The sequence below is a fragment of the Antennarius striatus genome, chromosome 21 (genome assembly GCF_040054535.1).
Source record: "Antennarius striatus isolate MH-2024 chromosome 21, ASM4005453v1, whole genome shotgun sequence".
Lineage (NCBI taxonomy): Eukaryota > Metazoa > Chordata > Actinopteri > Lophiiformes > Antennariidae > Antennarius > Antennarius striatus.
The window spans coordinates 18,183,724-18,205,000 of NC_090796.1; the positions used below are offsets into that span (position 1 = coordinate 18,183,724).

Sequence of the window (21,277 nt, forward strand, 5' to 3'; positions counted from 1 at the left end):
CGTTCCGTTAGTGACAGTTCCGTTAGTGACGGTTCCGTTAGTGACGGTTCCGTTACGTTGGCGACGGTTCCGTTGTGTAAGCGACGGTTCCGTTATGTAAGCGACGGTTCCGTTACGTAAGCGACAGTTCCGTTACGTTAGTGACAGTTCCGTTACGTTGGCGACTGTTCCGTTATGTAAGTGACGGTTCCGTTACGTTAGCGAAGTTTCCATTATGTTAGCGACGGTTCCGTTATGTTAGTGATGGTTCCGTTACGTTAGTGACGGTTCTTTTACGTATAAGATCTTGATCTGAACCAAGATACCTCGTCATGGAGCAAAGGACTCTGGGTAGCAGGATGTTCCAAGACCTCCTCAATTTTCTCGACAAATTTAGCAAAAATTGTGAGTGTGAACTTGTTTTGTTTGGATAGAACATTGGTTCTATTGTTGTGTATTGATTATTGATTATTATGTTCACCAGGTAAGGCAGAGATAACAGAAACAACAAATAAACGCCTTCTAAAATAACGTAAGAAATGTCATTAAACTGACACTTTCACTAACATTCACCAATATCTAAATGGAGTCATGACTGTTTCAGATGTCAGGAAAGGTCAGGGGTTAGGGTTAGGGGGTTAGGGGTTAAAGAGTTAGGGGGTTAGGGGTTGGGGTTAGAGGTCAGAGGTCAGGGCTTGATGCTGCCTTTCATCGTTGGTGTTTTCACCTCATTCTCCGCTGTGACGACTGAAAATGTTCCTGTTAAACAATTATTGACATTTTTCTATGCAGATGAGCTAATAAATATTTTTGTATTAATATTTATTTTTATTCGCTGTCATTCTTCAGTTGACATGTTAAAATGTTCATGTGGTGAAGGGTTTCAGATACACACACACACACACACACACACACACAAGGAGTTATCAGTCTGTCTCGAGTATATCAATCCCCTCCGTTGATCAATTACCTCCATCGATCAATCACGTCCATCAAATCGATCAATCACGTCCATCAATCGATCACGTCTATTGATCAATCACCTCCATCGATCAATCATCTCCATTGATCGGTCTGTATGCCTCACTGTTTTGCAGCTTGAGGGGATTTGATGGAAGGCAGCGACCAAATAGAACCGATCAATCACCAATCAGCACCGGGGGGCGGGGCGTACCTTTATGGGCCGAACAGAGATCCGATGTGGGTGAAGATGGCGCCCCCGCCTGGATGTCGCTCATCATGATGGAGGAGACGAGCCGTTAGCATCAGCACTGACGACCACTCACTGGTGGTCAGGTTCCCCGTCCCTCTGGAACCACGCCCACAAGAGCTTTAGCCGACGCCCACACTGAAGGAAACAGAAGGCGGACTTAAAGGGACCGTTAGCCACCTGTCCTCTAAAGTTCTGCTAATCCAAAGATAAGGTCATGTTAAAACGTCTGATGCTAACGAGGGTTAGCATTCAGAATGAAGCTAAGGCTAGGTTCCAGGTCGTAGTATGCTAACAGAATGAAGCTAAGGCTAGGTCCCAGGCCGTAATATGCTAACAGAATAGCCTGGCTAAGGCTACGGCTAGCTCCCAGGTACCTCACATGGGGTGTAGCCAGCTCCTTCAGCTTCTCCGTCTCCTGACAGGAAGTGGTGGTATCTGACGATGGTGGGTGGGTCCCACCAGTCTTCCTGGCAGGTGGGCGTCTCCTCCCAGCGGCTCCACCTCTCTGCGCCCCACCTGCTCTTCTTTACTTCACTTTGCTAGTGGGCGGGGTCTGACCGGGGGGTTCTGACCGGACAGAACCAGAACCACAGAACCAGTCAGGACCAGCAGCACGGGTGCGTCTAGAACACCTGTGCGAACTCCCCAGGTTGCAGCACACCACCTCAGACAGGAAGCTCCTCCTTCGTGTCTGCTGCCCCCTGCTGTCCACATCAGGAACCCAAGCGCCCCCAAGCCCCCCCCCCCCCCCCCCCTGGCTTTACTGATGAGACATTTATTCCATTTATTGGTTTTATATCATGAATATAAATTAATTCTAAATGTGACGGATTGAAACACTATTGATCAGACAATCAGTGATCGATCAGAACTTCTCAGGTCCAAACAGTTTGTTTCAGTTCAAGTCTGTCCAACGTGTCCCTCCAGCACCAGACCCGGCTCCAGGTTCTAGGCTCCAGGTTCTGGGCTCCAGGTTCCAGGTTCCAGCCACCCAGGTCCTGACCCGGGTCAGTGTCCGGACCAGCTGGGGGGCGGTCCTAGCGGTACCCGGGCAGAGGGAGGGTCTGGCCCTCCTTGGCCTCAAAGAAGGTGTAGGACAGGGTGATGGTGTCCACCAGCGCCATCTTTGGGTCCTCAGCGAATTCTGGGTCGATGTAGAAGAAGACGGGCATGTCCACCTCCTCCTGGGGATTCAGGCGCTGCTCCTCGAAGCAGAAGCACTGCAGGGACACAGGAGCACCAGCATGAGGTCAGTGACGCCAGCATGATGTCAGAATGACGTCATGCTGGCGTCATCAAGATTCAGATTACAGATTAAAGGTTTTTGTCTTTACACAGACGGTACAGCAGAAGTGGGAGGTCGGATGGAGAGCTGGTCCAGACCTGGTGCAATCATCATCATTACATCATCATCATCATCATCGTCATGATTACATCATCATCATCATCACCATCACCTCGTCCTCCCTCACCTGGATCTTGTTGAAGTACTGCCCCGCCTCAAAGGGGACCACATTGTAGGTGGAGATGCCGGTGATGGGTTTGTTGGTCGGGTTCTTGGCTCTGTAGAACGCCAGTGCTGTCTCTCCTGGAACCAGCTGGACACAGACGTGGCGTTACCACGGTGACAGTTCACCACACACCTGACACAAAGTCAGACACACCCATCTGGGGCGGGGCAGGTCTCACCAGGATCTCGGGCTGCTGGGGCCTGAAGCTCCACTGCATGCTGGCGTGGCGGTCGGCGTTGAATGTCACCTTGATGACGCGCTCCCTCACCGGCATCATGCCCTCCACCAGATCGGGGTCGTGACCCACCTGCGCCGTGCCGCCAAGACCCGACGCCTGGGGAACAGGAGCCAGGGTCAGGGGCTGTTGGGTGCGGGGTCACAGGGAAAGGGTGGGCGGGGCTCACCTGACAGTAGAGCCTGTAAAGTGGCACGGCGGCGTACGACAGGCCCACCATCCCCACCCCCGCCGCAGCGATGTAGGTCAGCGCCGTCCGGTTCCGGGCGGTCCACTCCTCCTCCTGGCCCCGGAACCCCCGGTGGCCCCGGACGCCCCGGGTCCAGGCGTCAAGGAGCAGGGGCCGTCGGTGCCGCAGGAACTGTTTCTCGTGGAAGCGCAGGGGCCCTCTGTCACGGCGCAGCGCTGGGATCAGGGGCCGCAGGAGGCGGAGCAACATGGCGGCTCTGGAGGCGGAGCCAACAGCACCGAGACGCACAGAAAGACGATCCAAGACTGGAAGAACAACATCACAAACATCAGGTGCACGACCACTGAGAGCCCTCCACCGGACCCACGGAGAAACCTCCACTAGGCCCACTAGGAAACCTCCACCAGACCCACGGAGAAACCTCGGCCAGACACACAGGAAACCCTCTCTTTCTCTGACCCTGTCCGTATTTTTTCTTTTCCACCCAACCGGTCAAGGCGGACGGCCGCCCAGTAGTCCGGAGTTTCTTCCTCAATGAGGGAGTTTTTCTCCCCTGCCGTCTCTTATGGTCTGGAGGGTTCAGTTGGGTTTTTCTGTCTGTTAAAGTGCTTTGAAATGTCTGTTGATGTGATTAAGGATTATATAAATAAAACTTGATTGATAAATCAATGTAATGTTACAGAAGCGTAGAGCTGCCAGACCAAGAAAATAAAAACGGGATGTATCACGTTATTTCGTGATAAGATGTTAACCCTGGGTTAAAGTACATGCACCGCGTTAGGCGATTTCTCCGTCTCTGTTCAACACCACTCGGGTCGAGAAACTCTAACAAATGCCTCACTGTACTTTGGGTGACAACATATCCAGCTTGGATACAGTTGACATGATGGAGCTTGTATCCATGCAGCCGGCCGTGTCCCTCCTTTTATCAATGAGGAACGACCCTCAAGAGGGTCCGACTCGTTTTTCCTCCGGTATAGCCCCATGTTTTTCAAATTTCTTCTTAGGGTACGCATGCTTATATAAATCTTCTCCACGGAGCCCAATAACTGCAAAATCTCACCATGTCTCAAGCCAAGCATGAAATATAATTTAATGGCATCATGTGAAGGAGCCATGATTTACAGATGGCCAGCAGACAGTAAATAAAACCACTTTCCTTTTCACGTTCTCGTCTTATCACGAAATTACGTGATAATTTCACGTTATAACGTGAAAAAGTCGTACCACGAAATAATGTGATACGTCCCGGTTTTTATTGTCTTGGTCTGGCAGCTCTGCGCTGCCGTATAATGTAACTAAATGTAATGTAACTAAATGTAATGTAACTAAATGTAATGTAACTAAAAGTAATGTAACTAAATGTAATGTAACTAAATGTAATGTAACTAAATGTAATGTAACTAAAAGTAATGTAACTAAGTGTAATGTAACTAAAAGTAACGACTCCTTAATGTTAAATAACTGAAGTTATTACTTATTGACACAAACGAAACCTAAAACACAAGTTAGGACATTTGTTCACAATGGTTTTATCAAAGTTAAAATGGGCAGAATTACTGCATTGTGGGAAATGTAGTTTTGGTCAGAGCACACTTTTGACCTCTTTGTTTCTAGACACGCTGAACTTTTACGCTCTCGCGGGCCACATTTGGCCCCCGGCCTTAAGTTCGACACATGTGCCAGTCCGGTTCTCCGGAAGGCGGTCCAGTCCGAACCGGACGCACACACCCGTAAACCGTCAAACTTCACCGACGCACCGGCTAACAGCCTAGCATCCACCGGACGGGTGGCGGACAGCTACCGCGGGCCGGTTCGACGGTCACGTGTCCGTCCTACGTCACCCGAGCCGGATCACGTTGATCTGATCACATTGATCTGATCACTTTGGTCTTACCTTGAAGAAACGATCCCTTCTCCTCCCGGAACGCTACACTTCACCTAGCATGTAGTATGTAACAGCTGTGTAACACACAAAGGGGTCCCACGCAAACACGCAAAGGTTCCGCGCGGTGGTTCCGCCTTTAATTATTCATTCCATCGTTAAATGAATCCGTTCCAGACCGGAACCCCGGACCGGAACCCCGGACCGAACCGGCCGGGGGTAACATCAGTCTCTGGTGTCAGTTCAACACGTTTAACGTGGAAAGCTTCGGGTGGATGTTTCAGCTTTTGGTGTTTTTTTTCAGGGCTGGTGGATGTTTCAGCTTCGGGTGGATGTTTCAGCTTTGGGAGGATGTTTCAGCTTTAGTGGATGTTTCAGCTTTGGGTGGATGTTTCAGCTTTTGGAGGATGTTTCAGCTTTGGGTGGATGTTTCAGCTTTGGGTGGATGTTTCAGCTTTGGGTGGATGTTTCAGCTTTGGGTGGATGTTTCAGCTTTAGTGGATGTTTCAGCTTTGGGAGGATGTTTCAGCTTTGGGAGGATGTTTCAGCTTTGGGTGGATGTTTCAGCTTTAGTGGATGTTTCAGCTTTGGGTGGATGTTTCAGCTTTGGGTGGATGTTTCAGCTTTGGGAGAATGTTTCAGCTTTAGTGGATGTTTCAGCTTTGGGTGGATGTTTCAGCTTTGGGAGGATGTTTCAGCTTTGGGTGGATGTTTCAGCTTTAGTGGATGTTTCAGCGTTGGGTGGATGTTTCAGCTTTGGGAGGATGTTTCAGCTTTGGGAGGATGTTTCAGCTTTGGGTGGATGTTTCAGCGTTGGGTGGATGTTTCAGCTTTGGGAGGATGTTTCAGCTTTGGGAGGATGTTTCAGCTTTGGGAGGATGTTTCAGCTTTTGGAGGATGTTTCAGCTTTGGGAGGATGTTTCAGCTTTGGGTGGATGTTTCAGCTTTGGGTGGATGTTTCAGCTTTGGGAGGATGTTTCAGCTTTGGGTGGATGTTTCAGCTTTAGTGGATGTTTCAGCGTTGGGTGGATGTTTCAGCTTTGGGAGGATGTTTCAGCTTTTGGAGGATGTTTCAGCTTTGGGAGGATGTTTCAGCTTTGGGTGGATGTTTCAGCTTTGGGTGGATGTTTCAGCTTTGGGAGGATGTTTCAGCTTTGGGAGGATGTTTCAGCTTTGGGAGGATGTTTCAGCTTTGGGTGGATGTTTCAGCTTTGGGAGGATGTTTCAGCTTTGGGAGGATGTTTCAGCTTTGGGAGGATGTTTCAGCTTTGGGTGGATGTTTCAGCTTTGGGAGGATGTTTCAGCTTTGGGAGGATGTTTCAGCTTTGGGAGGATGTTTCAGCTTTGGGTGGATGTTTCAGCTTTGGGAGGATGTTTCAGCTTTGGGTGGATGTTTCAGGGCTGAAGGCGCAGGAAGTCTTCCAGAGGAGAGGCAGCGAGGGAGGGGGGCGCCTCGGTCCGGTGGGGGAACCGAGCCGCGGTTTCGTTTAACGCGTCCTTTTCGCGGACAGGAAGCAGCTACGGGGAGCGCGCGGGCTCAAACATGCTGCGCGCGCCTCCCGTGACGGAGGGGCTCCGCAGTGATGGAGGGGGTCACCGTCGGCCAGGTGTTCGACGCGGAGTGTATCCTCAGCAAACGGCCCCGGAAGGTAAGACGCGCCGCGGCTCCGGGGGCGACCCTCCGGTGGGGGGGCCGAGGCCGGAGCCTGACTGACCGTCTGTGTCTCCCCCCCCAGGGCAAGTTCGAGTATCTGGTCAAGTGGAGGGGCTGGTCGTCCAAGTGAGTATCGGGCTAGCATCGGGCTAGCCTCCGCTAGCCCGATGCTAGCTGCTAACAATGCCGCTGCCCGGGGGGGGGGGGCGCTGGTAACGGTTTTAACGGTGTTTCCGGTGCTGCTGCGGCTCCGGTACCACAGCCGGAGCGTCTGCCCCGCTGTGGGGCAGCTGGTGTTCATGTTTGCCCCCAGAGGAGATGCTAGTGAGGGTTAGCCGTGGCATCGCGTCCACCGACACACCACGTGACCCCCCCGCAGGGGGTCTGGAGGACGATCGATCCTGATCGTAATCAGAGTAGATTCGATAGAAGTCAATCAATTGGAAACGGATTCGGCGACCGTGACGTCACATCTTCTCCTCCTTTCAGCTTCTCCCTTCAGGGTCTCCACAGCCAATCAGTGTCCTCCATCTAACCCTGTCTTCTCATCCTCTTCTCTCACACCAACTACCTTCATGTCCTCTTTCACTACATCCATAAACCTCCTCTTTGGTCTTCCTCTAGGCCTCCTGCCTGGCAGTTCAGAACTCAGCATCCCTCTACCAATACGACCGTGACGTCACATCCTGTGTTCATTCACGCTAAGGCTAAAGCTAGCTAGCAGCGAGGAGGGAGTCGTGGGGGCGGAGCCCTGTGGTGACGTCAGGTCTGTGGACCGATGGGCTCTGACAGCAGGTGGGGGTGTTCACTATGACATCACCACAGCAATGTCACAGTGAACATCTGATGATGTCACAGTGAACGTCTGATGATGTCACAGTGAAGAGTCACCACCTAGTTTGGTTCCCCTGGCATTCAGGACCTCCAGCTCAGAGCCGCTTCCTGGTCCACAGGTCACACTAGAGGCAGGGTACACCCTGGACGCGTCGCCAGAAGAGTCTCTAATGTGAAGCTTGTGCTTTCAGACACAACAGCTGGGAGCCGGAGGAGAACATCCTGGACCCCCGGCTGCTGGCCGCCTTCCACAAGAGGTGGGTTCACCCCGCCCACACACAGGAGGGCACAGTCTGACCCGGTCTGACCCGGTCTAGTCCGGTCTGACCCAGTCATAACATCATTTACACATACATACATTTATATATATGTGATGTTATGATGTCATCCACACGCGTCCGTCTGTTCACAGGACTGTAGAAGAAGTACAGCAGCAGCTCTGAACCCCTGGTGGTATATTATTACTATTATTAGTAATATTATTAAGAGGTTAGCTAAGAGGAAGTGGGACACTGAGAGGACTGAGGAGAGGAGACAGGAGTACAGGGAGATGCAGCGTAAGGTGAAGGTAGAGGTAGCAAAGGCCAAACAAGAAGCTGATGATGACTTGTATGCTAGGTTGGACAGTAAGGAGGGAGAGACTGATCTATACCGGTTGGCAAGACAGGAGACAGAGCTGGAGGTAGCAGAGATGAAGATGCTGAGGTTCTCTCTGGGAGTGACCAGGATGGATAGGATCAGGAATGAGTCCATCAGAGGGACAGCACATGTTAGAGGTTCTGGAGATAAAGTCAGAGAGGCCAGACTGAGATGGTTTGGACATGTCCAGAGGAGAGATAGTGAATATATTGGTAGAAGGATGCTGAGTTCTGAACTGCCAGGCAGGAGGCCTAGAGGAAGACCAAAGAGGAGGTTTATGGATGTAGTGAAAGAGGACATGAAGGTAGTTGGTGTGAGAGGAGAGGATGAGAAGACAGGGTTAGATGGAGGACACTGATTGGCTGTGGAGACCCTGAAGGGAGAAGCCCAAAGGAGAAGAAGAAAGTTACAAGTATTAGTATTATTATAATGGTTACTTTTAATATTATTATTATATTAGGTTACAGCTGTGCACTAGTGAGGTGCCCTGACACCCCCCCCCCCGGGGATGTTACAGTCTCTCATTGCCTGGTGATGTCATTATTGTTACTGTTATTATATTATTATTATACTATTATTACTATCGTTATCGTTACTACTTGGGCTAGCAGGAGAAACTGATGTCAGTTCAGTATCGATCCATCAGTTCAGTATCGATCCATCAGTTCAGTATCGATCCATCAGTTCAGTATCGCTCCATCAGTTCAGTATCGATCCATCAGTTCAGTATCGATCCATCAGTTCAGTATCGATCCATCAGTTCAGTATCGATCCATCAGTTCAGTATCGATCCATCAGCTCAGTATTGATCTATCAGCTGTTGATCATTGGTGTTGCTGCTTTCAGAGAACAGGAACGGGAGCTTCTGTTCCAGAAGAAGGGCAAGAGGCCTCGAGGACGCCCCCGGAAGATCCTGGTAGGTCCCCACTGACCGCTGCCCCCCCCCCCCCCAACCGACCTGACCTGACATCTTGCTGTTCTTCTCTCCAGCCCCCCCCAGCAGCTAAGGACAGCCGCTCCTCGTCCTCCTGCTCCTCAGGCCTCTCTTCGTCGGCCTGCAGCTCCTCCTCAGAGGATGAGGAGCACCCCAAGAGGGCCAGATCCGGCCCCCGGGTCCAGCCCGCCCCCGTGAAGAGGCCTCAGACGCTTCTGACCAAAGCAGACGCTCCACACAGGAAGAAGCGTGGCAGGAAGCCCCTCCCCCCAGACCTGAGGGCCCTGAAGCAGGTGAAGACCCGCCCCCAGCAGCACTCCCGGCCCCCCAGGGAGGAGCCCCGCCCTGGGGTCAAGAAGCCTCTGCAGCCGGCCAGCTTCACCTACCCGGGGCTCAGCCGGGCGTGTCGAGATGACTCCGCCTCCTGCTCCGCCTCCTTCTCCCAGAGCTCCACCTCCAGAGGCGGAGCTTTGGGCTGCATGTGGGCCGGCCGCTCCGGCTCCGCCTCCAGCCCCTCCCCCTACAGGAGCGCTTTGTCTGAGCTGAAGCGCTGCGGGTCACAGACAACACCCCTCAGGCTGGGCGGGGCTTCGGGCTCCGGGGGTGTGGCTCAGCAGCGCTCGCTGCTGAGGAGGCAGGAGGGAGCCCCCCCAGGGGCGGGCCCCCCCAGCCTGTCCAGAGGCTCGTCGTCCCTGGCGCCGAGGGACCGGGCCAATCAGGCGCTCAGCCTCCGGGCGCTCAACCTCCAGAGCGTCACCCACCAGGGGGGGGGCGCAGCCCACCAGGGGGGCAGCTCCAGGCCCAGCCTGAGGAGCGGCGGCCGGACATCGGCGGGAGGGCAGCGGGGTGGGCCATCTGGCGGTGGGGGGGGGCTGGGGAGGGGCGGGGGGGCCAAGGAGGTGCTGGGGGGGAGGGGCGGGGCGCGGCAGGAGGACAGGAAGCTGAACGAGCTCAGCGCCGGCGACTCCGACGACAGCAGCAGCAGCGGCGGCTCCGAGATGCACGCCGTCCTCGGCCCCGCCCACAGCCGGCTCGGCTCCGCCCCCTCAGATACGGAGGTGGACTGGCGGCCGGCGGCCAGCCTCCTGGAGCACGTGTTTGTCACCGACGTCACCGCCAACCTGGTCACGGTGACGGTGAAGGAGTCACCCACCAGCGTGGGCTTCTTCAACCCCCGCCCCCACTGAGGACGCATCACTTCCTGTGTCCAGACACGCCCGGACAGGTGGCCAATCAGGCGTCAGCGTCCATCAGCAAAGCTTTAAACGGCACCACGGGCACGGCTGCCCTGAGGCCACGCCCACATCACTGAGAGTTCTCTACCTGAAACAAAAGCATGTGACGCCTCACGCGTCCTCTGATTGGATGGACAAGCAGCGGACGCTAGCCAACTGCTCCGAGCTGCCTTCTACATTTCCTGGTTGTGGGTGACGTCATCAAAACATCATGTTTAGATTTAGTTACCGGTTTTAGGAAGTCACCCTCTCCGCTGCCAGCACGGGGGCGGAGCAACAGTGGCCCCTCCCACCACACCGTAATAATGGTGCTCTAGTCATACCTGCAGCGGCCTGAAGGGGGCTCCTGTGACAACCCACAGCCGATGTTCAGCAGCTCCTCCTATGGTCCCACCAGACCCCGCCCACCTCAGACCCCACCCACCTCAGCGGCTCCTCACCATGCTGTTCTGGTGTTCCAACCAGATCGCGTCTTCAGTGGGGTCAGCAGTGAAGTTAGTCTGTGGTTGGGCACTGACTTCACTCTGGTTGACATTTGATGACTCACGGGATTGGCTGCTCCATACCGGCCAACTCTACCCCCACCCATTCCTACGTGTGAACACGAGTGAACCTGTGTGAACACGTGTGCTGTCGTTGACATGTGTGTTAATTTATATTTGTATGTTTTTCACGTGATCCAGTCAGTGTTTGTCGCTTGTTTTCCTCTGAGGGACCAAATAAAAATCTTTTAGAGGCCGGTGGGTTCTGTGGCTGCTCACACCTTCACCAGCGGGGGCGCCGATGGACGCTAATGGAGGAAGACACCTTCACAACAATAATGACAAAAATAACAGTTACATAAACAATAATCATGATAAAAACAACAAATATACAAAGAAGAATAGAGAACGAGAATGTTTTGTCTACATGCAAAAGGTTAGGGGTTAGGGTAAGGGATTAGGGTTAGGGTTAGGGGTTAGGATCAGGAAGTACAGACATTCACTCTTCTCGTCTAACTCAATAAGTCTTTGTCCAGTAAATGAAAAACAACCCTCAACTCACCCTAAGCTCAAACCTTTACCCTAAACATACCCTAACCCTAAACTCACCCCTAACCTCTAACCTTTACCCTATCCCTTAACCCCTAACCCTAAACACACAGTAACCCTAAACTAACCCCTAAAACTAACCTGTACCCTTACCTTAACCCATAACCCTAAACTAACCCCTACCTTTACCCTAACCCTAAAGACACCGTAACCCTAAACTAACCCCTAACCTCTAACCCTACCCTAAACACACCGTAACCCTAAACTGACCCCTAAACACACCGTAACCCTAAACTAACCTCTAACCCCTAACCCCTACCCTTACCCTAAACACACCGTAACCCTAAACTAACCCCTAACCTCTAACCCCTACCCTTACCCTAAACACACCGTAACCCTAAACTAACCTATAACCCATAACCCCTACCCTTACCCTAAACACACCGTAACCCTAAACTAACCTCTAACCCCTACCCTTACCCTAAAGACACCGTAACCCTAAACTAACCTATAACCCATAACCCCTACCCTTACCCTAAACACACCGTAACCCTAAACTAACCTCTAACCCCTACCCTTACCCTAAACACACCGTAACCCTAAACTAACCTCTAACCTCTAACCCCTACCCTTACCCTAAACACACCGTAACCCTAAACTAACCCCTAACCTCTAACCCCTACCCTTACCCTAAACACACCGTAACCCTAAACTAACCCCTAACCTCTAACCCCTGACTAACAGCTGACAGACGGATGTCCTTAGCCTTGGGGCAGATCTTGTGGACCAGGTTCCAGCTGTTCCCCTTGAGGCTCAGAACCCCCTTCTGGGTAAACTGATTCCAATTTCCAAATGGAACCAATCCCCAGTCTGGGTCCTGCTGAGCCAATCGCTTCACCCCACTTCATGCTAAGCTATGCTAATCGCTGTCTGGGTTCCAGCTTAATGTTTGACCTCTAGCAAAGGAACACTTGCGTGTATGTGTGTGTGTGTGTGTGTAACCAGAACACTTCTGCCCTTAATGCCCAAATGTCTTTAATTAGCTTTGATTCCAAACACAGAACCTGAATCGTGCAAACAGGAGAACACAGTACACACATGAACACAACACACAGGTCCAGCAGCGTCATGACATCATCATGCCAAAACACAGGGTCACGACCCCAAGGACCAAAACACAGGGTCATAACCCCAAGGGCCAAAACAAAGGGTCACGACCCCAAGGGCCAAAACACAGGGTCACGACCCCAAGGACCAAAACACAGGGTCATGACCCCAAGGGCCAAAACACAGGGTCACGACCCCAAGGACCAAAACACAGGGTCACGACCCCAAGGACCAAGAGGGCTGGACTCTCAAGTCCCCTGAAGTCAGGTGACAGGGTTAGGGTAGGGGTTAGAGGTAGGGTTAGGGTAGGGGTTAGAGGCAGGGTTAGGGTAGGGGTTAGAGGTAGGGTAGGGGTTAGGGTCGGATGGTGTGAATGGAGGTCGGACGCCCTTCATAGTCCAGCCCTGAGAATTATTGAATATTATTCAATAATATTGATCTGTTATTGAACTGTGATCATGCTCACGTCTGGATCAATACTATTGATTGATGGCTTCTTGGGTTCAGCTCCAGGAGGTTTGGAAAACGTTTCACTGCAGTTCAGTTCAAACCTCTGTGTTTGGGATCCAATCACAGGTCCTGGGGGGCGGAGCCACGCTCCTTTGTTGTTGCATTGATTATCAGTTGAACAGTCGACGCCATGTGTCCGAGGCGAGAACAGAACCAAACCTCCCGTTGCCATGGAGACTTCATCAGTTGCAGGCGAGAACAGAACCAAACCTCCTGTTGCCATGGAGACGTTAGCCTGGGCGATGGAGAGAGAATTCAAAAACTAAAAGACGAAATCCGAACGTTCTGTGCCGGGTTAGGGTCAAGTCATCAGGTCATTGACCTCATGACCCGCCCGGGGTTGCGACCCAGCAGTCGGGGGCCTCTCTTGAGGGGCGGGGGCGGGGGAACCCACCTGTGCCTCTAGAGGGCGCTACTCAGGATCTCTGACACCAAGGAGTTGGTCTGGTCGTCTGAATCCACTTCCTGGTTGGATGCTGCCTCTGGCTCCTTCCCTCCTGTCTCCATGACGACTGGCACCACTGCAGCCTCTGGCTCCTCCCAGCTGCTTCTCTTGTTGCTAAGCGACGGCTGAAGAGACGGTTCCACAAAGATACGGCGGACGTGGGTCCGCGGCCCCCGGTCCCGGAGCCTCCTGTTCTCCAGGGTGCAGGAGGCGTGGCTCACGAAGGTGGGGGCTCGATGGGGGGGGGGCAACTCCTGGGGCAGCTGCTGGGTGTAGACACCTTCAGATAGGGAGGGACCCCCGGTGCCGTGGCCCATGAGCCAGCGCTGGGGGCCACTGAAGTACTGCCCCCCCCGGTTGCTCCTGGACAGAAGCCTGCGCTTGGCAGGGGCAGTGACCCCTGGAGGGGGGGTCCTGGAAAGAGAGAGGCCCTCCAAGGTGTGGGTGGTGTCAAACAGTGCTGGAGGCCCTGGGGGGGGCAGAGAGGTGGGAACGGTCCTGCAGCAGCTGGTGGGGGGAGGGTTTGGGGGGGGGTCTTTGGGGCAGGTGGACCTGACAGAGGACAGAACCGTGAGACTCAGGAACGTTCTGGAGGAACACGCGTGGGCCGAGCCTCACCTGAGCTGTGGGGGCCGCAAAACGTCTGGAGCGCCCCCCCCCTGACAGAACACAGCCTCCTGGGACAGATCCTGGCCTGGGGGGCCCAGCAGGTCTGGCTCGCGGGGGCTCAGGGCGTCGCTGGAGTCGTAGTCGCTGTCGGTCGGCAGGAACACCTCGGAGGACGCGTCTTCGTCCGACAGCAGGGAGTCTGGCAACAGAGGGGGAACCCTGAGCCGGCGCCAGGTGGTGGGGAACCCTGAGCCGGCGCCAGGTGGTGGGGAACCCTGAGCCGGCGCCAGGTGGTGGGGAACCCTGAGCCGGCGCCAGGTGGTGGGGAACCCTGAGCCGGCGCCAGGTGATGGGGAACCCTGAGCCGGCGCCAGGTGGTGGGGAACCCTGAGCCGGCGCCAGGTGGTGGGGAACCCTGAGCCGGCGCCAGGTGATGGGGAACCCTGAGCCGGCGCCAGGTCCATGGTGAACCCAGCGCTGGGTGTGGGGTTCACCACGCACCTGGCGCCGGAACACGCTGGTGGGACACGTGTGACTCACCGCTGATGGCGTTCTGTCGGGGGAGTTCGGGGGAGGGCGAGGGCGTGGCCAGGTCATCCAGGGCGGAGGAGGCGGAGTCTGTCTGTGGCAGGCTGGTGTCCACCAGGAGGCTGATGGGGACACCCCCGCGGGGCGGTTTGCAGCGTGCGTTCTGCAGGGCGTCTGTGATCCAGCGGAGGTCCCGGCGCATCTCGTCCAGTTGCTATGGAAACAGGAAGATGCTCAAATGGTGGGCGTGTCACGACGCTCCGCCGTCGGCGCCCCGTCGGGGCGTTACCTGGATGTAGTCCAGGACCAGCTGGTGCCTCTGCTGGGCCGTGGACACCTCGCCGTTGCTGATGGCTTCCCGCAGTGCCTGCTGGGTAATCAGGGCGTCCAGGTCCAGCACAGATGACAAGCGGCAGTACAGACCCACGAACCGCTCCCTGTAGGCGCACAGGTGACCTGGGGGGCGACAGACGGGTCAGCGGCGGGACGGGACTTGGAGCTGGATCAGGAACATGTGTTCGGTGGGCGTGGACATTGAGCGGTGGGCGTGGACATTGAGTGGTGGGCGTGGGTGTGTTGGTGGGGGGGTTACCCAGTTCAAACATCTGCAGCGGCAGGTGGAGGAACCCCCCCAGGGGGCCGTAGGGGTTTGCCTGTCCGGGGGCGGAGCAAACCAGGTCGGGCGTCGGCAGCAGCAGCAGGAAGGACACGCCCCCACCGAGCTCGATCACCTCCTGACTGTAGAGGCGGAACCGCCGCGCCTGAACAACACACAGGTGAGGAGACGTGTGGACGACACGCGTGTGGAACACACTCACGTGTTTACAGACACGCGTGTGGAACACACTCACGTGTTTACAGACACGCGTGTGGAACACACTCACGTGTTTACAGACACGCGTGTGGAACACACTCACGTGTTTACAGACACGCGTGTGGAACACACTTACGTGTTTACAGACACGCGTGTGGCACACTCACGTGTCTGTAAACACGTGGAAACACTGGAACTTAGCAACTGTCTGGTTCCGCCCCCTCACCTGGTGCACAGGTACGTTGAGCAGCCTCAGCAGCGACCTGATCGCCAGCTGCAGCTCGCACAGGAGAAAAGGGGCGTGGCCTTCAGGCTTGGGTCCCGCCTCCATAGGCTCCGTCTCTCCTGCAGCCGACAAGCTCTGGATCCAGTCCCACTCGTCCCTGAACACACACACACAGACACACGCTCAGGTGACCTGGGACGAGGGGCGGAGCCTTATCCAAACATGGTTCCAGGTGATCCAACATCAGGGCAGTTCTGTTTCCAGGCTTCAGGAATTTAGGACAGTTCATTCAGGGCGTCACTGAGGACCCGTCGAGAGTTCAAGCAGCAAACGCTTAACTCTAACCCCTAACTCTAACCCTAACCTAACCCTAACTCTATCCCCTAACCTAACTCTAACCCTAACCTAACCCTAACCCCTAACTCTAACCACAACTCTAAACCATAACCCCTAACTGTAACCCCTAAGTCTAACCCTAACTCTAACCCCAACCTAACCCTAATTAACCCCTAACTCTAACCCTATCCCCTAACCCAACCCTAACTCTAACCCCTAACCCTAACCCCTAACCTAACCTTAACCTTAATTGTAACCCAAACTCTAACACTGACCTTAACTCTAACCCCTAACCTAACCCCAACTCTGACCCCAATTTAACCCTAACCCTATCCGCTAAACCTAACTCTAACCCTAGCCTAACCTTAACCTTAACCCTAACCCCTAACCTAACCCTAACTCTAACCCCTAACTCTAACCCCAACCCAACCCTAACTCTATCCCCTAACCTAACTCTAACCCTAACCTAACCCCTAACTCTAACCCCTGACCTAACCTTAACTCTAACCCGTAACTCTTACCCCTAACTCTAAACCCTAACCTAACCTTAACCTAACTCTAACCCTAACCTAACCCCTAACTCTAACCCGACCTAACCTTAACCTTAACTCTAACCCGTAACTCTTACCCCTAACTCTAACCCTAATTCTAACCCCTAACTCTAAACCCTAACCTAACCTTAACCTTAACTCTAAACCCTAACCTAACCTTAACCTTAACTCTAACCCCTAACCTAACCTTAACCTTAATTGTAACCCAAACTCTAACACTGACCTTAACTCTAACCCCTAACCTAACCCCAACTCTGACCCCAACTTAACCCTAACCCTATCCCCTAACCTAACTCTAACCCTAACCTAACCTTAACCTTAACTCTAACCCCTAACCCTAACCTAACCCTCACTCTAACCCCTAAATCCTACCCTAACCCTAATTCTAACCCCTAACTCTGACCCCTAACCCTACTCTAACCCCCAAGAACCAACAACCCACTCAAACCAGGTCGTCTCCACCACCGGTTCCAGCAGGGGCCCCGATTTCAGTGAACCGAAGCCTCACCCTTGTGACGCCCATCAGACGCACCTAGACACGTTGGCGTTGTCCCGGATGCGGGTGTGGCACAGCATGTTGGGGGTCCGCTGGGAGACAAGGATCCGGATCTGGTCCACGGAGCTGCTGAGCTTCAGGTAGCCCAGGTAGAGGCCGGGGGCCAGGCGGTGGGCGCTGCGCCGGTGATACGCCAGGATGTCCTGGGGGGGCACAAACTGGGCTACAGCGTCGACGTCTTCTGGGATCTCATGCCCGAAAGATGTCTAACAGAACGCAGCGGCAACGCCATCGCCATCAACACCAGGAGGTTAGCAGGGCGCTATCGCTATCACACAACAGTTAGCATCCTGCTATATAGCTAAGGTCAGTCGCTAATTCATCTACAAACATGACATCACCTGTCAGGTGTTTTCAATAGAGTACCATGTTAGCATTAGAGTGAGTGTCTGGTCATTAGCATTAACATTGGAGGCTTCAGAGACACTGATAACAGGAGGAAGTCGGGGCCTTCCTCACCTGTATGGTGATGATGAGGATGTCCAGGGCCTTCCTCACCTGTATGGTGATGATGAGGATGTCCAGGGCCTTCCTCACCTGTATGGTGATGATGAGGATGTCCAGGGCCTTCCTCACCTGTATGGTGATGATGAGGATGTCCAGGGCCTTCCTCACCTGTATGGTGATGATGAGGATGTCCAGGGCCTTCCTCACCTGTATGGTGATGATGAGGATGTCCAGGGCCTTCCTCACCTGTATGGTGATGATGAGGATGTCCAGGGCCTTCCTCACCTGTATGGTGATGATGAGGATGTCCAGGGCCTTCCTCACCTGTATGGTGATGATGAGGATGTCCAGGGCCTTCCTCACCTGTATGGTGATGATGAGGATGTCCAGGGCCTTCCTCACCTGTATGGTGATGATGAGGATGTCCAGGGCATACGGCTCCTCGGGCGTGGACAGGGACTTCCTCTGACTCTGCAGTTTGGTCACCTGCAGCCACTTCCCACTGAACAGGGCGTGTTGGGCGTTGGTGTCCCGGATGGTGACCAGTAGAATGTTGCCATGGCGATCCTTGATGGGCTCGTAGTGGACCCGCCCCAGGTCGTGAGTCCCCAGGAGGCTCTGGGGCAGAATCACATGATCACACAAAGGGAAACCGTGGGCTGCTGCCTCTTAGCCTAGCGCGCTAACATTAGCTGACATTAGCCAATGTTAGGTAACGTTAGCTAAAATTCACGTGACCTTCGTTCCTGCTTCAGGGCTGATGCCCAAAGACAGAACTGATCTGGTGACCTAACTGGAGACAGAGTGTGTGTCTCCTGCAGGCCACTCACCTGCAGCTGGCTGGCGGCTGCCAGCAGGCGGTGGCGCGCCTGCAGCGTGGAGGACGAGGACGAGGACACGGCGCTGCTCTGCCTCAGCCAGCGGACGTCCTCCCACATGCAGGACAGCTGGGACACGAGACACTGATTGGTGGGCTGAACGGTGATGTTGATCAGGAGCAGGAAGCTCCGCCTACCTTTGTGAACCACAGGAAGTCCGTCGTGAAGGAGCTGCTATAGGAGTCGTCCACCTCCACGATGGGGAGCTGCTCCTCCGCCGTCACCAGGAGGCGGTCCTGATGGTAGAAGACGGCCGCCAGATACACGCCCCTGAACACATCACCAGTCATCCAGTCAGCACTAGCAGTGAGTAGTAGTGAGTAGTAGTGACTGGTGGTGAACGCGGTCCGTCCATCACCTGACGGGTGATTTTCAGGTGACCTTCAGGAGCCGCCCCCGGAGCCCCCCCACCCACAAACCTTTTGAGGGTCTTCACAAACTTGCTGGACGAGTTGAAGAGATGTTTGAGGCTCCTGGACACCGACGGCTTCCTGCTGGAGTTCTGGAGCCTCGACCCGTCTGGAGGAGAAGAACCGGGGTCACAGTCCACAGGTCAGAGGTCAGAGGATCCAGCCCTTCACCCAACGCTGTTGGTCTCAGTGAAGACAGACACACAGACAGACCCCCCCCATAGAACTACCAGGACAGCGGTGACATAATGAGGGTCTGCTAACCCACCACCAGAACAACCATACCACTGGTCAGACCAGGATCTAGACCAGGATCGAAACCGGGTATCAGACCGGGATCCAGACTGGGATCCAGACTGGGATCCAGACCAGGATCCAGACTACAATCCAGACAGGGATCCAGACCAGAATCCAGACTAGAATCCAGACCGGGATCCAGACCAGGATCCAGACGAGAATCCAGACCAGGATCCAGACCGGGACCCAGACTAGGATCCAGACTGTGATCCAGATCGGGATCCAGACCAGAATCCAGACCAGGATCCAGACTACAATCCAGACTACAATCCAGACCGGGATCCAGACGAGAATCCAGACTAGGATCCAGACCGGGACCCAGACCGGGATCCAGACCAGGATCCAGACCGGGATCCAGACCAGGATCCAGACTAGAATCCAGATCGGGATCCAGACCAGAATCCAGACTAGAATCCAGACCGGGATCCAGATGAAAATCCAGACCAGGATCCAGACCGGGACCCAGACCAGGATCCAGACCGCGATCCAGATCGGGATCCAGACCAGAATCCAGACCAGGATCCAGTCCGGGATCCAGACCAGGATTCAGACCAGGATCCAGACTAGAATCCAGACCGAGATTCGTACCGGGATCTAGACCAGAATCCAGAACAGGATCCAGACCGGGATCCAGACCAGGATCCAGACTAGAATCCAGACCGGGATCCGTACCGGGATCTAGACGAGAATCCAGAACAGGATCCAGACCGGGATCTAGACCAGAATCCAGACCAGGATCCACACCGGGATTCGAACCGGGATCCAGACCGGGATCCAGACCAGGGTCCAGACTAGAATCCAGACCGGGATCCAGACTAGAATCCAGACCAGGATCCAGATGAGAATCCAGACCGTGACCAGAATTCAGACCAGGATCCAGACCAGGATTCAGAACCGGGATCCAGACCAGGATCCAGACCGTGATCCAGATCGGGATCCAGACCAGAATCCAAACCAGGATCCAGACCGGGATCCAGACCGGGATCCAGACCAGGATTCAGACTAAAATCCAGACCAGGATCCAGACCAGAATCCAGACTAGAATCCAGACCGGGATCCAGACGAGAATCCAGACCAGGATCCAGACCGGGACCCAGACCAGGATCCAGATCGGGATCCAGACCAGAATCCAGACCGGGATCCAGATCGGGATCCAGACCAGGATCCAGAGCGGGATCCGTACCGGGTTCTAGACCAGAATCCAGACCAGGATCCAGACCGGGATCTAGACCAGAATCCAGACCAGTATCCATACCGGGATTCGAACCGGGATCCAGACCGGGATCCAGACCAGGGTCCAGACTAGAATGCAGACCGGGATCCAGACCGGGATCCAGACTAGAATCCAGACCAGGATCCAGACCGGGACCCAGACCGTGATCCAGACCAGGATCCAGACCGTGATCCAGATCGGGATCCAGACCAGAATCCAGACCGAGATTCAGACCGGGATCCTGACCAGGAGCCAGACTAGAATCCAGACCAGGATCCAGACCAGAATCCAGAACAGGATCCAGACTAGAATCCAGACTGAGATCTAGACCGGGATCTAGACAAGAATCCAGACCTGGATCCAGACCAGTATCCAAACCGGGATCCAGACCAGGATACAGACTGGGATCCAGACCAGGATCTAGACCGGGATCTAGACAAGAATCCAGACCAGGATCCAGACCAGGATCCAGACCAGGATCCAGATCGGGATCCAGACCAGAATCCAGACCAGAATCCAGACCAGGATCCAAACCGGGATCCAGATCATTGATGACCAGGACATTCGTATTGGTAATTGACTGATGGGTTTAAATGTCTCTGCGGAGCTACAGTGAGCGACAGGAAGTTAGCATGGTGCTGCTGGTGCCTGTGGGCGTGGCCAGCAGACAGACAGGTGACTCACCTCCACAGCAGTAGTGTGTGTGCGTTGCTCGGACCTGCTGTAGCAGACGCTCCATGGCCTCGAGGTGCCCCCGCCTCCTGGAGTCGTCCCCGTCCCTCCAGCCTGAACCCAGGACCAGAACCAGAGTGATGGGTCGGGGTGGGCAGGGCCAGTGTGTGATTGACAGGTGATTGATCAACTCACAGGAAGGAGCGGCTGCCGGGGGCTGGGAGGGGGCAGCTGGACCCCAGCCCTTCATGTTGTAGGCCCACATCCTGACGTAGTACAGGCGGCCCTGAAAGGGGGAACCACCGTTAAGATGAAGGTCACTGGGACCGCCTGGGACC

At 54.4% G+C, this 21,277-nt stretch overlaps 3 protein-coding genes across 6 annotated transcripts in view; 1 reads left to right on the plus strand and 2 right to left on the minus strand.

Moving 5' to 3' along the window:
* Window positions 1–1,979: 1,979 nt before the first annotated feature.
* cox11 (cytochrome c oxidase assembly homolog 11 (yeast)) lies at window positions 1,980–5,367 on the minus strand. Its single transcript, XM_068304800.1, has 5 exons — window positions 5,026–5,367; window positions 3,108–3,433; window positions 2,882–3,037; window positions 2,665–2,790; window positions 1,980–2,412 (listed from the first exon to the last, which is right to left on the minus strand). The coding sequence occupies exons 2-5, from the start codon at window positions 3,375–3,377 to the stop codon at window positions 2,230–2,232; spliced, it is 735 nt and encodes a 244-aa protein (XP_068160901.1). The 5' UTR covers window positions 3,378–3,433; window positions 5,026–5,367; the 3' UTR covers window positions 1,980–2,229.
* A 955-nt stretch (window positions 5,368–6,322) lies between these two features.
* LOC137588889 (chromobox protein homolog 2-like) lies at window positions 6,323–11,045 on the plus strand. Its single transcript, XM_068306209.1, has 5 exons — window positions 6,323–6,662; window positions 6,750–6,793; window positions 7,693–7,758; window positions 8,987–9,056; window positions 9,131–11,045. The coding sequence occupies exons 1-5, from the start codon at window positions 6,597–6,599 to the stop codon at window positions 10,259–10,261; spliced, it is 1,377 nt and encodes a 458-aa protein (XP_068162310.1). The 5' UTR covers window positions 6,323–6,596; the 3' UTR covers window positions 10,262–11,045.
* ankfn1a (ankyrin repeat and fibronectin type III domain containing 1a) overlaps window positions 10,992–21,277 on the minus strand; it is a 28,912-nt gene continuing 18,626 nt past the window's right edge. For 3 of the 4 annotated variants that reach the window (XR_011034006.1, XR_011034007.1, XR_011034008.1), the window contains 15 exons: window positions 21,135–21,225; window positions 20,952–21,053; window positions 18,767–18,866; window positions 18,485–18,617; window positions 18,300–18,416; window positions 17,872–18,087; window positions 16,999–17,165; window positions 15,580–15,736; window positions 15,132–15,300; window positions 14,829–14,995; window positions 14,552–14,753; window positions 14,021–14,210; window positions 13,352–13,954; window positions 12,914–13,192; window positions 10,992–11,116 (listed from right to left, as the gene is read on the minus strand). Coding sequence is in view for 1 of the 4 variants with exons in the window: in XM_068304795.1 (XP_068160896.1) it covers window positions 13,360–13,954; window positions 14,021–14,210; window positions 14,552–14,753; window positions 14,829–14,995; window positions 15,132–15,300; window positions 15,580–15,736; window positions 16,999–17,165; window positions 17,872–18,087; window positions 18,300–18,416; window positions 18,485–18,617; window positions 18,767–18,866; window positions 20,952–21,053; window positions 21,135–21,225 (2,406 nt within the window). In the remaining 3 variants the exon portion in view is untranslated. Of the gene's footprint in view, window positions 11,117–11,916; window positions 13,193–13,351; window positions 13,955–14,020; window positions 14,211–14,551; window positions 14,754–14,828; window positions 14,996–15,131; window positions 15,301–15,579; window positions 15,737–16,998; window positions 17,166–17,871; window positions 18,088–18,299; window positions 18,417–18,484; window positions 18,618–18,766; window positions 18,867–20,951; window positions 21,054–21,134; window positions 21,226–21,277 lie in introns of those variants that run through there. The other variant, XM_068304795.1, reaches the window with a different exon arrangement.

Bases quoted from the DNA above. Each gene is read 5' to 3' on its own strand.
- LOC137588889 (XM_068306209.1), top strand. From the start codon at position 6,597: ATGGAGGGGGTCACCGTCGGCCAGGTGTTCGACGCGGAGTGTATCCTC. The intron at 6,663-6,749 runs GTAAGACGCGCC...CTCCCCCCCCAG, and splicing joins TCAGCAAACGGCCCCGGAAG to GGCAAGTTCGAGTATCTGGT. The intron at 6,794-7,692 runs GTGAGTATCGGG...TTGTGCTTTCAG, and splicing joins TGGAGGGGCTGGTCGTCCAA to ACACAACAGCTGGGAGCCGG.
- cox11 (XM_068304800.1), bottom strand. From the start codon at position 3,377: ATGTTGCTCCGCCTCCTGCGGCCCCTGATCCCAGCGCTGCGCCGTGAC. The intron at 3,038-3,107 runs GTGAGCCCCGCC...CCTGTTCCCCAG, and splicing joins TTTACAGGCTCTACTGTCAG to GCGTCGGGTCTTGGCGGCAC. The intron at 2,413-2,664 runs GTGAGGGAGGAC...GTGTCCCTGCAG, and splicing joins AGTACTTCAACAAGATCCAG to TGCTTCTGCTTCGAGGAGCA.